The sequence below is a fragment of the Tachypleus tridentatus genome, chromosome 13, assembly GCF_004210375.1.
Source record: "Tachypleus tridentatus isolate NWPU-2018 chromosome 13, ASM421037v1, whole genome shotgun sequence".
Taxonomy (NCBI): domain Eukaryota; kingdom Metazoa; phylum Arthropoda; class Merostomata; order Xiphosura; family Limulidae; genus Tachypleus; species Tachypleus tridentatus.
The window spans coordinates 86,462,756-86,478,227 of record NC_134837.1 but is presented as its reverse complement, the minus strand read 5'-3'; the positions used below and the strand labels follow the sequence as shown (position 1 = coordinate 86,478,227).

General features: G+C 32.9%; 1 protein-coding gene across 4 annotated transcripts in view; it reads left to right on the top strand.

Moving 5' to 3' along the window:
• Positions 1-15,472, top strand: part of LOC143238473 (glutamate receptor ionotropic, NMDA 2B-like) — a 211,155-nt gene that overhangs the window by 123,155 nt on the left and 72,528 nt on the right. For all 4 annotated transcript variants that reach the window (XM_076478737.1, XM_076478736.1, XM_076478734.1 and 1 more), the window contains exon 3: positions 13,954-14,135. In XM_076478737.1, the coding sequence (XP_076334852.1) occupies positions 14,014-14,135 (122 nt within the window). In that variant the 5' untranslated portion in view covers positions 13,954-14,013. The remainder of the gene's footprint in view (positions 1-13,953; positions 14,136-15,472) is intronic.

The following is a 15,472-nucleotide window of genomic DNA, read 5'->3' as shown; positions in this document are numbered from 1 at the left end:
TCTGTTAATAAAACAAAGTTCATAATACTGGCCCCGTGGTTAGAACAGTCACCTCATACCCTGTGGGTTGCAAGATCGAAAGATAGTTTCGAACGTGCTCACTCTTCCACTGTGGGAGTGTTATAATGTTACGGCCAATCCTATCCCACTGTTCGTTTGTAAAGAATGACTCAAAATTTAATGGTAGGTGGTGAATGTTGAGCTGCCCTCCTTTTCATCTCTCATTTCAAAATTAGGAGTGTATAGCGGAGATAACCATAATTTTTTAAGTTACGTTCATTACAGCTACTAGATTGTGAAGGTTTATCAAAAAGTAGAAGGTAACAAGCCCACCGCTAGTACAGCGGTAAGTCTGCGGATTTACAACGCAAAAATCAGGGGTTCGATTCCCCTCGGTGGTGTCAGTGTATAGCCCGTTGTGGCTTTGCTAAAAGAAAACATATACATACACACAAGGTGACAAATTTTTCAAATTTAATAAAACATAACTGAAAATGTCAGAAAATATGGTACGTCTGAAGTAAAAAGTCTAGATACATATTCATAAATGTTTTCTAGCTGGGGTCTTAAACCATTTTTACACAGAAAAGTATCAATATTACTAACAGATTAAAATACATTTTGTATTTACCTTGTTGAATGATATATCTGGAGATCAATATAATATATTGATATAAATAAGGAATAAAATATATACCTAGAATTATAAATACACTAGAGTTTATTTTCAAAAATCTTACCTAAATGTTATTGTTATCAACAGTCGTATTTTGCATTTCTAAATAAATGAGTAAAGCACAGAATAAAATGACTTGAAATTTATGCAAAATGCACACACGAATTCAAACCTTTCAGAGTGTGAATGTAATATGCACGACTTAAATGAGAAGCTCTGTTTTATTTGTTGCTGGGGTTTTAAATTTCGCGCAAAGCTACACGAGGGCTGTCTGCGCTAGCCGTCCCATATTTAGAAGCGTAAGACTTGGGGAAAGGCAGCTAATCATCACCACCCACCGCCAACTCTTAGAGTTTTCTTTTACTAACGAGTGCTCGGGAAGTGTAAAACTTCAATTAGGGCTCACAGATATGATGGTTGTCGTGAACTTTCACACCTGCAAGCAGTTTGAGGTTTTAAGAGTTTCTTAAATTTCTTTCTAAAAATACCTGTCGAATACAGATAACCTTACTTGATTTAGCGAAGCTTCTCGTACACAGTTATTGGTTTTTACAACAGACTTACAAGAAGTAATGCTATTAATTAAAAATCGATCTCTTAATTTCTGCTAACCTCCTACATCAAACGAAACTCTCATTAATGCGTTTGTATCTTTAGAAAAATTTTGACGAAAGGTTTGGTATCTAGCCAATTGTATACCTATAATTTTTTTTAGATACGAGGAACATTGAAACAATATTTGGCTGTTGAACAAAAAGGGACGCCGTCACATCCTGAAATCGTTAAAACAGATTGTATTATTCATATGGCTTTATTTGTACTTGTATTTATTGATAGTCCTAGTGACAAAAAGCGCATCTGATGTTTATGTAGGCTAGTTACATACACTGATGAAATAATTTTAACTGAAATTGTCAAGCCCTCGAATTGTGAATTTTCTCCATAAATTATGGACGCCTGACTTTGAGTGCATAAAAGAATGCAAAAAGCTCATTCGTGTAATATTTCTTTTTATTAACTTACAATAAACTACTCTTTAAATTTTGTGATAAATAACAACTGTATATGAAAACGTTCTGTTTTGTCATCTTAAAAACAGAGATACTGTACTGTTTTTTTTTTGTGAAAATCAGGCTTTCCGGAAAATCTCAATTTTATCTCAGTGATGTAAAGTGTATATGAATGACATTTTAAATCTTACTTTGAAAGTAAATTCAATTGCAAAAAAAATATCAAAATCTGACCCTTCATAAAACTTATGATCACGCATAATGCTATTTTTCCGTACGTGACAAACAAGAAATTACAGAATATATTAACTTGCTTCAATTCGTTATCAGAATGAAGTTTCAGGTTATTGTTTTTTATTTCTGTTCAATTTATTTGATTCTATTCTCACCAGATGGTGAAGATGTGACATAAGGTAAGAACATGGTTTAGAATTATTAATGAACGTTGTGGAAAAACTCAAAGGTACATTACAAACAGCATGTGTCATCTTTTAATTAAAAAAGGGAGTAGTAATTCTTTAGAAACACCCCTGCATTTCATGCTTTAATTAAAAATAGTACAAGAGAAGTTTCAGTGTCTATTTGTTCCAAGAATTATAAAACAAATAATAAAAAGTTTCCCCATTAATTATTTGTAGTTTGTTATTAAAATTTAATGAGGTTTTGTGCTTTTTTTTTCTTTCACATTCTATTATTTCTCTATATCACACTATTTTTCAGTTCCATTTCTTTCTCATCACATCAGCAAATAATTAGGTTGTTTAACGTAAATTTACAAGAAATATGGTGCGCTATTCCTATAATCTTACAAACTTTGCCTTCTATTCAAACATTCTGATTCCTACCCACACCTCTTTTTGAGTCTTATAATACTAAAAGTTAGGGTCAATACCTTGAGGTAGATTCAGCCCATTATATAGATTTGTACTCAACAAACTCAAAGAACTTGCATTATTATATGATGAATAGATATTTTGCAGTGAAATGGGAGTACAAATATCTGAATGTAATATTATACTTTACTCTCAGTATAGATTGTAATATTTTACAATAAATTATACTGAGAGTACGTAGCTACCTACAGCAGTATAATAACTAGAATATTCTTCTCTCTTCCATTTGTTTTCTTATATTTCAAAATAATCATTAAATACATTCCTAGACAAATTAACAGGGAATGCAGTGGGTTTGAGTCGCTATAGGAGTCAAACACAGTTATTAATAATTGATAAATATCAGGTTTTTTTGTTAGTTTCGCGCAAAGCTACATGAGAGCTATCTGCGCTAGCCGTCCCTAATTTAGCAGTGTAAAAGTAAAGGGAGAACTGCTAGTTATCATCACCCACCGCCAACTCTTGGGCTACTCTTTTACCAACGAATAGTGGGATTAACCGTCACATTATAACACCCCCACTACTAAAAAGGGCGGGCATGTTGGGAGTAATGGATATTCGAACCCGCGACCCTCAGACTACGAATCGAGTGCCTTAACCACGTGGCCATGCCAGGTCGGTAATATCACTTGAACCTAGTAATTTATTATAAGCTCCAGCGTCTTTCTACTTAACTTTTACAAAAATAAATTTTCTGAAACCATAAGTTGAATATGAAATGAACCGTTATCTCAGAAACATTTTAAGGAAAAAAATAAACGACGCCAATCACAGTCGATGTTCATTAACTATTAAAATAATAATAATAATTAACTTGTTTACCAGATAACAAAGTTATTAACGAACTATCTTTATAATATAGTAGAAAAATACAGAGCATCAAAACCAATAATAGATAACAAAAAAAAAACCGTCCCCAGTGGTTCAGCGATAAGCATGAGGACTAACACTGAAAATGTGGCTTCCATGGTCGCTTGCCGTGGATAGATCACAGATAGCCCATTGTTTGAGTTTGTACTTCACAACAAACAAATAAATGCATAAGAAGCAGTCGACACTACATATCGTCTGCTTTTTAAACTATCTTTCGTAAAACCTTTCTTCATAATAAACTTCTGCTTTATACGAAACCCATTCAATGGCTTATGTATATATTGTCTGAAACATCTTCAAACACATTAATATTTAGTTGGCTATTGTTATGCGTCTATCATTTGACAAACTCTTACACAATATGTATGTGACTTTTCCAAAACCTTTTTGTTTCATAATAAATCTTTAAGTACATTTTAGAATGTAAGTTGGGACACTTTTTTGAAATTTCGCGCAAACCTACACAAGGATTATCTGCGCTAGCCATCCCATATTTAGCAATGTAAGACTAGAAGAAAGGCAGCTAGTCATCACTACCCATCGCCAACTCTTGGAGTTCTCTTTTACTAATGAATAGTAGGATTGACCGTCACTTTAACGTCCCTACGGCTGAAAGGATGAGCATGATTGGTGTGACGGGAATTCGAACGCACAACACTCACATTACGAGTCGAGCTCCCTAACTACCTGGCCATGGCGCGCCCGGCACTCTAAATATGTAACTGTTTTTTGAATTACACACAGTTCTTTGAGATGTTTGTTTTTATTTTGAATTTCACGCAAAGCTACTCGAGGGCTATCTGCGCTAGCCGTCCCTAATTTAGCAGTGCAAGACTAGAGGGAAGGCAGCTAGTCATCACCACCCACCGCCAACTCTTGGGCTACTCTTTTACCAACGAATAGTGGGATTTACCGTAACATTATAACGTCCCCATGGCTGAATGGGCAAGCATATTTGGTGCGACCGGAATTCGAACTCCCGACCCTCAGATTACGAGTCGAACGTCTTAACACATTTTGAGATAAGGTGATTTTCTCCTGGAAAAAGCATGACGGTTTTTTCATATGATGCGAAGTAATAGCTGTATACCAATTGTAGAAATTTATATTTTTGTTGGATTTTCCAAATGCTAGAAGTGTGTGTGTGTTTGTGTGTGTGTTTTATTATAGCAAATCCACAGCGGGCTATCTGCTGATCCCACCGAGGGGAATCGAACCCCTGACTTTAGCGTTGTAAATCCGGAGACATACCGCTGTACTAGCGGGGGCCAAATGCTAGAATAAGATCAACAATACTGTCGAAATTTGATGAGACCACTGAGAAGAAGATACAATTTAACTTTGTTATAAGAAACAAAACAATAATTGAACTGCAGAAGAAAATACTGACGTCTACAACCGGCAACTCTATTAATTTAGTAGCGTGTTTGTTTTGTAACAAAGCCATTTTGGGCCATCTACCGTGTTCACCACGGGAATCGAGCCCCTGACTCTAACGTTACAAGTCCATAAATTTACCGCTTTCTCACCGGAGGACTAAAACAGTAGTAAACCCGACACTAGCACTAAATGCTTTAAAACTTTAAAAACGCACCAAATATAAATTCTAATCCTTCAAAAAAATCCACTAAATAATGTAAGTTTTAAACTCCTTTTCTCATATCGTTGCATACACAGGAAGAAGTTTCGTAAATCAAAAGCCCTGTGCTCCTGAGCCCTTCATCGATATAAAGCCAAAAATATCATCTATATATACTATTTAATCCTATCTTGAAGGACAAACAAATTTATCATCCTCTGTGTACCTGTTTAGGAACAACAGGAGCACGCTTCAATATACCAAATCCCACATTATTCTTCAGTTCAGTTCCCAGTGTCACAACGGCAAGTATGTAGACTTGTAATTCTAAAAACTAGGTTCCAATACGAGTGGTGAGCACATCACAGATAATCAATCCATTGTGTAGTTTTGTGCTCAACCACAAACAATCATGATGACTTAAAAAAGGCCGAAACTTTGTTACTGGTTCTGTTTTTGAATAAAATATTTTAATACTCATATCAGCTCTCTACTATATATATAAGCACTTCAAGTGAGTTCCTAGTCATCATGGATAAGATAAATATAGAATTATGCTCCTATTTTGCAAATTTCAAGATTGTACCGGTTTCATGAGTTAGACGTCTCTTCTCTGCTCTACGTGAAGCATTTAAGTGAATGAAACTTCCGTTGAAAACAAAAATTTGTATTTTATATACTTATTATATGTAAAATATGATAAGTATATTTCTGAAACCGAAAAAGTAAGACTAAGTTTCTTTTATCTATATTTATTTTTGTGTCTCCGTAAAAAGAAACACTATTTTTCTATTGTTTCTTTTTCTTCTAAACAATTTTCATTCGTCTGCCATTCCTTCAATTCTAGGTAGATTAGCTTGAAATATGAAATTATAGCTTTATTCAATATGCCCAAGTGTCTTTTTATTATATATATATCTTTTTAAGGAATTTATGGAGTAAAAGGTCAAACAATAACAAAAATTGTATTTCGAGCTCATGTGCGGTCATATTTACAGCAATCAAGATAAAAATTGGCACAAATACAGATGTTTATATGCCCAACACACTTATATAACAAAAGTTGGATTTGCTTATTTTGGGTCTTTTTAGTGTGTCTGGACTAAAATGAAACATAATTTTAGGGTTTGGGTATATTATTAGGAAATATTTTGATTAATGTACATGACATTTGGTACAATTACTCCACCGTATTGCGGCCAGTTTATATGGGATTTGGTACAAAGATACTTTTTATAGGTCTCATACATATAAATACAAAAATGTGGGATTTGCCAATCACTGCTCGTTTTAGGAGTCAAAATACGAAATGAGTCCATAATTTTATGACCTTTTTGGCCAATGACTTGCCTTGTTTCGATCAATTTGCATGTAATTTGGTACTAAAATACTCTTTGCATTTCTCAAACAGAGATATAAACAGTTTGAGTTTTTCGTAAAATATTCGTATGTATGTCAACTAAGTTACATGGGATTTGGGACAAAGATACCTTCTTGTGGGTTCCAAGCAATAATATAGAGAAATTTAATTTTCTGCGTTTATCGCGATATTTACTGTGTCAGAGCTGATCACATTGGAGTTGCAAAGCGGAGATATGTTTCATTCGCCCACGAATTTTTGACGTCTTTAATCAAAAACAATTTTACCCTTTTTTCAACATTTTGCAAAGCAATCGTTTGCTCATCTAAGTCCATGTATTTTTAATAGATTTTCCTTTTTTTAACTCTTTCATAATTTTTTTATATTTCGTTCTGATTTTTATTGTTTAAATAGTCTGTAGGGAGCTGAAGTGTAGAAGTATGGCTACGAAGCAGGCACCTAGTAATAATATAATACATTAAGTGTCATCATAAGACCAGATTGGTTAAATAGATAAGTATTTTAGGGCAGAAATATTAACTTTTTATTGTTTTCTTAAATTCAGGAGAGCTCTTGAAAAGAGTAAAACTCTATAATGGCTTACAATATATATATGTATGCATGAGATAAAATATTAAACATGAAAAAGGCTTCACGTGGCTATTATCGCCTTTCAGCAAGCTCTGTCACGAACTACAGCGATATAATATCTTTTGTAAAAGTTACACTTTTTTAGGACTCTAATATTCCACAAATATTAAGAATGAGCTGTTTAAAAAACTTGAGAAGGAAAGATATTGTCTAATAGTCTTTATAGTATTTTACGCGCTCCCTTATTTTCATCATTGTAAGTTTTATCATTTTGCTAGTACCATTCATGTAAAAAAGAATTAAAACTGTCACAATACACGTAATAAATTACTTTTGAAGTTTTTAACAGTTGTTTCATCGTTTGAACGAAAGAAATATGAAATAAGAAAAATATGAGTATAAATTATTTGCACGTCTACTAGAATGGAAAATGTGATCAATGTAAGACTTAGTATTGCACAGTTGCCATATTATTTGAAATTTGTAACTAGTGGTTGTCGAAACGTTGATCAGATTAAGTTGTGTATTTTAGTTGATTTACATTTCTAATCAATTTTGGAGTTAGTATACAGCCTAGATAACCATTTTATTAGGACATATTAAATAAGGCACTGCCATCTTTTACTTTGATAACAATTATGGTGTGACGCAACGTAGAATCCATAAGATGTTTGAATGTATCATGTATCATTTTCAACCATTCAGTAATTACTATTCTAATCAATTCATGGAAAAAGGTTGGCAGAAATTGTGGTGGCAAAGATATATTCCAAGTTCTTCTCACAGACGCACAACTGGATTGAGAACCGAGAATTTTGGTGGCCATGGAAGATGCTTGAAATGTTTATCATGTTTCTTAAAGCACACTATGTGAAAGGTGAATTGGAACGTTGTCGTCTTGAAATTATCCGTCCCCAGCAAGATAAGCAATAAACATTACTGAGTACGCTCGATCAAAACGTATGTTGAAATAAGTCGTGTTATTCATCCTTGTTGCCCTTTAAATAGAGCACAGGGTATGTCAATAAAATACACCCCGTACCTACCAGATACTTGGACAAGTGAGTAGTTTATTCTTGTTGCTCTTTAAATAGAGCACAGGGTATGTCAAAAAATACATCCCGTACATACCAGATGCTTGGACAAGTGGGTAGATTATTCTTGTTGCTCTTTCTCTCATCTGTGTAAAAATTACCATACAGGACTGTATACCCTTTCGCTAGTCCTTATTGGGCCAATGTTCATACTAGACTAGAGAGAAGGTAGATAGCCATCAGCCCTTACCCTCTACTCTTTGGGTACTCTTCAATCAATGAATAGTTGGATTCACCGTCGAATTATAACGATGCCGCGGTTGAAAGGGCGAGAATATTTGGTGGACAGGATTTCGAACCTAAGCTGGCCAGTGGAATGCCTTAATCATCTGGTCGACTTTTTTTACATGTTGTTTTCGTTGGCAAGTTCTTCTTTTCACAGTTCTCTCCAGATAATTTTGATTTTATTGGCACTTCATATACTGTTATGAAATTTTTGGTTATACAGAGAAGTGAGTAAATTATATTAAAACGATTTTTAATATATAATTCAGAAAGTCACGTGATAGACATAGCCGATATAAATCACAGTGAAACTGAATGTATTAGAATCACATTTTTGTCGGTTTTTGATATTACTTAGGTATAGTGTGATGTCATCAAAATTCTGTCTCTTATAGGAAGGATATGAAAAGATATTTTCTAATGTAAAAAGTGTCGTAGCGTCAGGTCATAAAGATTTGTTCAAAGCATCTATAATTTCCAAAACGGGTATATACTTTATATTTAATAACAAGGGAAAATAAAGTTATATTGTATTAACATGGGGTATTAGAACCATCCACCGAAAGATCTGCAACAAGTCATAACCTAGAAAAGCATGCCATCTTGTAAAACTTGAAAATCCAGACAACGGAAAGAGCATAGTCGAAAGAATGTCAGTATGAAAAGCGACATAAATCACGTATAATCAGCTTGCTCCCATGAAATACCCGCTGAACCTCAAGCGGCTTAAAAATGAAAATTGTATTTATATTATTTGATAAGAAAGAGTACTAGTAAAGTTGCCAAAAGCAACGTTTATGGAATTCAGTGCCACGAAACTATTAAAATGGTTGCTGGGAAACCGTCGTCTTTATATACTTGATGGATTATGGAAAATGTAGGGAAAAATTGCGTGTTTTAATATGACATACTTACAAAGGAGATATTTACAATGAAAACTCTACTGCAGGACTATTGCCAAAATACACGATTATCAAGTATAGCATGATTGGACGAGTCCACGTAAGAAGTAGTTATACTCCAAAATCCCTACGCCCGGCATGACCAGGTGGTTAAAAACTTGACTCGTAATCAAATTATTCGTTGGTAAAAGAGGAGCCCAAGAGTTGGCAGTGGGTTGTGATGACTAGCTGTCTTCCCTCTAGTCTTACACTGCTAAATTAGAGACGGCTAGCGCAGATAGCTCCCGTGTAGCTTTGCGCGAAGTTCAAAACAAAACAAACCAAAATCATTTTAGTATAAGGTGTTCAATCTTTGTATGAATGTTAGATGTCAGTTTTAATTACCCGAGATTGTGAGTGCGTTTGTTGACTACGTTTAGCTGTTGTATATTTTATTTTAATTTTTACTTTACTACATGAATTTTATTTTTTTATTTTTTTGTTGTTGCTGTTCTCAACCGACTACATTTCACAAGTTCTATCTTTGTTGACTTCATAGTAGATAGTTTTACATGGTTATATTTTCGATATCATTTCTACCATACCATTATCTTTCTTCTCTTTTATCATTAATTTCTTGGAAAGTGTGAAGTTTACGCTCAGTATATTAGTTCATTTTATTACAGACTAAGTCTTGTCTTTACACTCTTTATTTGTTTTCTATTTAGGTTTTTCTACATTTTTATCATGTTTCTGCATTCTTTACCTGAGTACTTTGTTTTTCTTTAACTTAAAATTATCTTTCTTCTAGATTATCTCAAAGACATTATCTTTCTCTCATTGGACATTATTTAACTCTTGACCAATGTTATTACTTTTGGTTCTCTTGACAAGAAAAATTATAAGTGGTATTTTTCTTTTTTCATTTCGTATTAAATACTGCTTCTTTCTTGGTATTTTCTCACTACTATCAGTATTTGTCAGGACTTTGCCGTGCTAATTTTCTTGGCTCTGATGTGGATGTAGGTTTTTCACCCTTAATTTGAAAAACATATTTTTCTTGGTTCATTTTGTTATGTTCGTACATGTTCTGGTTTCATCATTCATTGTCTTTTTTTCTACATTTAAAGTTTATGTTTTCTTAACGTTGTAATAAATATCTCTCTTTTCCCTCTTCACCGTAATTTTTTTCATCGTGTTTGTTGTTGCTTTTTTATTATTTTTCTGGATTTTCGGATGAAACGGGTTCTTTATTTGCTGACTTAATAATCGTTGTGGTTTCATTCTAATTTTTATGTTTCTTGAAAGGTTTTTTTGGTTCTATTAGTGACAATTAGGTTTGGTGTTCGTGTATTTTCTAGTTACCCCGTCCAGTGACTCATTGGCATATCTCTGGACTTACAACATCAGAAACCAGGTTTTGATATCCGTGGTGGTCAGAGCACAGACAACCTATTGTGTAGCTTTGTGCTTAATTACAAACAAAAACAAACTTTTATAGTTGATGTCATTTTAATAGTTGTGTTTTAAAAGTATTTATTTGATTTGGTTAGTTTTGAGTTTTTGTTTCTCTTGTTCTATTTTAAATTATTTTTGGTTTTCTAACTTCAACGAGTTTTGGTTCTCTATTCTTATTTGTATCAGTTCAGTTGCCTTAATCTTCTCTCTATAGTTGTTTAGGACTGTTTTCACTCAGCATCTTTCCTCGACTCTATGATGGTATAATTGTAAAATTCTTTTTTGTCCTTTTCTTCTGGACACGGCATAGCCACGCGCGTTAAGGCGTGCGACTCATAATCTAAGGGTCGCGGTTTCGCATCCTCGTCGCGCCAAACATACTCGTCCTTTCAGCCGTCGGGGCGTTGTAATGTGATTTTACGAATTTTAATTTTTTTTATCTACCTTGACAGTTGATTATGTGCTTGAATTTTGTCTGCTTATTGTATTCTTTATTGACCTTTTAAGTATTCATTTTTATTTTAGATGGAATATAATGGCTCAGTTTTAGGAATGTTTTGTTCTTCTTGCTGCTGTTATTAAATGAAACGTACTGTCGCTGGTTTAGAAATGATTTATTGTTTAGCCCTGCTGGAGTTCTCGCTTTCTTTTCCTTCTTTAAAGCCAATACTTTCTTAGTTTTATCCCGAAGTTGGTCTTCTGTGCTACTGGTCGAAATTTGCTTGGTTTGTCAGGAATGCATTTTATTGTTATTTTATCCTGGATCTATTTTAGTTAGTTGTTTTGATCAAACATAAAATTTATCATTTATCTGGTGGGTAGTTGCTGTCTTGACTATCTCCAATTTGTTTTTATCTTCCTTCGTATTGTTCATTGATACTTCTATGAATTTATTCCTCGCTTGGCTTTATCTAAGATATTAATCATTTCACATTGATTTCATATCTGATTGTGTGTGCTTCTTCCTTCTGTGCTTAAAGTTGATATATTCTTGACTTTATTTCGGATTTCGTTTCTTTGTTGCTATTGCACTTTATAAATGTTTGTTTTTATTTTCTAAAAATCTAATAAAGTTGGCTCAGCAGTAAGTTTGGGGGGCTTATAACTCTAAAATTCGTGTATTTATTCCTAAGTTAAGCAGAGCACAGATAGCTCGTTATGTGGCTTTGTGCTTAACAACCAATAAACAAGATCTTGTATTCATCTTTTCTGACACTATTATAGGTATTTCATATTACCAGGTTCGCTCTTCAAAGTAATTCCTGGACATAATTATCTTTCATTTTGTTTATGCTGAGGTGAGGGTTTTTTTACTACAAACGTCTTTTCCAGAAAAATTTGAATATAAAACATTTTGTAAGCTATCAAAGGTTACCTAGAATTGTGATAATTTTAATTAAAGAGTCTTCTTTTTTCTCCTTTTTATCTCTAATACGACAGAATACGTTATATGATGAAAAATGCAAGCAAGAAAATGGTTTAAGTAAGATTTATTTCGTGTTCACGCAAGTTCTGACACGTCATATTAGTAATCCAGCATCTCCTGCTGAAGCTTATTTGGCATGAAGCCTTGTAAGTCATGTAGATAAGATAGATAGACATCTTTCTTACTTGATTGAGTTTGGTGCATTCCTGAAAAACCAGTGAAAATAAGGGTAAGAAAAATTATGTGCATCCATATTATTTTCTCATAACTTTCATGAATAAAACAAAACATAAAAAAACAGAAAATCTTATTTAAGGTATATTTATTCGTCTATTTTATTTACTTATATTTTAGAATAGTATGTGATGAAAACAAGAAATAATTTTTCTTTTCATAAAAATATACTAAGTATATTAATGCTACAAACTACTTTTATTTCCTCAAAAATATATATAACTCAGCTACTTTTTAACAACTTATTTTGAAGCAATAGATGTTATTCTTCCTTTTAGGTATTCGCTCAGCACACTGTCAGTTAATATAAATATTAAATATTTTTATTCATTGTTCAATCTGAAAACATGTTTATTTTTATCTCTACCTATTTTTTGTTTAGTGTACTTGTTTTGTTGTAGTTTATCATCCAAATAAATAATGATATACTTAATATTTATTTTTTTATGTTGTCTCCTCATTATTAAAATGATAATATTTAGAAATATAGTTTGCGTTCCATCACTACTTTGTCACATTTACAACAGGCACTGGTGTTGATACATCAATTTAACACTGGTTTTACATAAGTAACGCCCTTTCAGCCGTGGGGGCGTTATAATGTAAGTGTCAATCCCACTATTCGTTGGTAAAAGAGTAGCCCAAGAGTTGGCAGTGGGTGGTGATGACTAGCTGCCTTCCCACTAGTTCTTACACTGCTAAATTAGGGACGGCTAGTGCAGATAGCTCTCATGCAGTTTTTCGCGAAAATCAAACAAACAAACAAGAGTTAACACTATCTGTAAATGGTGACCACGGGTTGAGTTCAGGTGCAATAGAGACGTAAACCTTTGATTACTTATTTCTTAAGTGTTGGTAAATATAGATATATGTTGATACGTATTCACTATTAATACTTTAATATGTTCACAAATAATTTATTTTTATTGAACTTTATCTGTTTTGGTCATCAGAAAGTACTTGCAACCATAGTTTTGGTTGCCAACTACAGTCTCTTGGTAACAATAATTAATCCACGTTTATGAAAGATCACATTTTTTAGTATTTTCCTACTTCACTGAGCCATGATAATTCATTAAAAATACCTAAACACTTGATAGTCAGGTATACTAAGAATACGTTTCTATGTATCCTTACCCTGAAAAGATTGCTTTATTTTTCTGTGTTTATTATTAAAAAACGTTATTGAAAGGTATGGCGAATAATTCAGTTCATAATTTTCAATCTGATCTTTAAAAGAAATTATTTCAAAGTACTGGACGTTTAAGAATCTCTTTAGATTTGTTAATTTGATATTCATTATTTTGGATTGTACTTCTTATTTTATTGTTACAATGATTTATCAAACAAACAATTATTAAGTACTAGAAGCTACCAAAGTTCTAAACTAAACTATGTTTTGATTGCAATAATATCTAACTAGTAGATCTTGCTGTAGTCATAGTTGAGAAACAAACATTGCAGGTGGTAGGTCTTGATGTATTTATTGTTGAGGATCATACACTGTAGATGGTAGATCTTGCTGTAGTCTTTGTTGAAGCTCAAACATTGCAGATGGTATTTAGTTTCCACAGTGTTACCTACTAATTATAAAAAATAAAATTGGATAAATGCGCGCAGTATTTGATTGTAACAAAAGTTTTATTTTTGTAGCAAGTGTCGGACTCACTCATCCTTCAACTAGCGCCCTCTGTCAAACATCAGTCAGCGGCAATGTTGAGCATCATGAAGAGATACTTTTGGCATCATTTCTCAATTCTAACAACTATAATAGGCGGACACGACGACTTCATCCGGGCGGTTCGAAACCAAGTCTTAGACAGCACTGATTTCAGGTACATTGATAACGTGAACTAATTAACAAAACATTATGTTTCTCAAAATAAGGCAATGTATTTATATTATATGTTAAATTGGAATTAATTCAAATATTTTCGTTCTCTTACATTCAGATACTAAAAAAAGATATACATAACAGAGTTAAGCTTATATGTAGTTCAGATATTTTGACACTTTTTGTACATAACTCATCAGTCGTAGTAAACTTAGTTGTTTAATGTATTTTTTCCTTCAAAGTTTTCTCAATAGCTGAGATGCAATGTCAGAAGATGCAAAATAAAAGACTTTTATATATATATGTGTGTGTGTGTGTATATATACATATATATATTAATATCTTTAACTGATTGGAAGCGCTTCCGCAGCTTACACTGCTCTTCAACCAATGGATATTCAATTGTACAAGAATTACGCAAACTTTTACACCTTTGATTTTAACCTGTAATCCTGAGGTATACCCATAAAATGTATGTACGGGTATATGGGGTATAAATTCAAGTCTGGTCAGTTCTTGTACATTTATAATCGCTAGCTGAAGAGCGGTGTAAGCTGCAAAAGTGCTTCCAACCAACTAAACTTACGAACTAAAGATATTATAAAATACAGTACTTCGAACCTAGTGGCCCTTGTAGTATTTTTGATATATTATTATGCTCAATAAGATCACATACTTCATATTTTGCATATATATATGTATATATATATATATATAGCAAAGAAGTCTTGGACTAAGCGATTATCCTGTTGGAATTATCTCCATGTTTAACAAAGCCTTTATGATGAGATGAACACATTTGTTGAGTGGAAAGGTGGTGTGGAAGGAAATCATTTCATAGTTTGTTTTTCTTTATTATTTAATACAAAAAATAGTTTTTAGTTTGAAACTTGAACGTATGTACTGCGCACACAAATAGAAGACATCCTGACCAGTTTTAAGAAATAATTTCGATTTTCCCTGTTGGCAGAAGCACCTTGGTTACACGTATAACGATTTTTGCTTTCCCTACAAAAATAAATATGGAAAAAAGCTCTTCCAAAACGAAAGCAAATAAGTATAATTAAAATCATTTTTTCTTTAAAATGTTTCACGTAGGTAGATTATTAGTTTTTACCCAAGTGTCATGTCACTCTTTTGGTATTTATTATTGACAAACTTTCATCCTTTGTTAATTCAGGGTATTTTAAGTACAACGAATGATTTTAGTAATTTGGAACTCAAGAAACTTCTATCTTTAAAATCAGGAATGTTTAAAGGCAGATAATTTTCTGAATACAATTTATATTTAGCTATAAGTGTAACAATATAACCATTACCAAGCAAATTTTGGATATA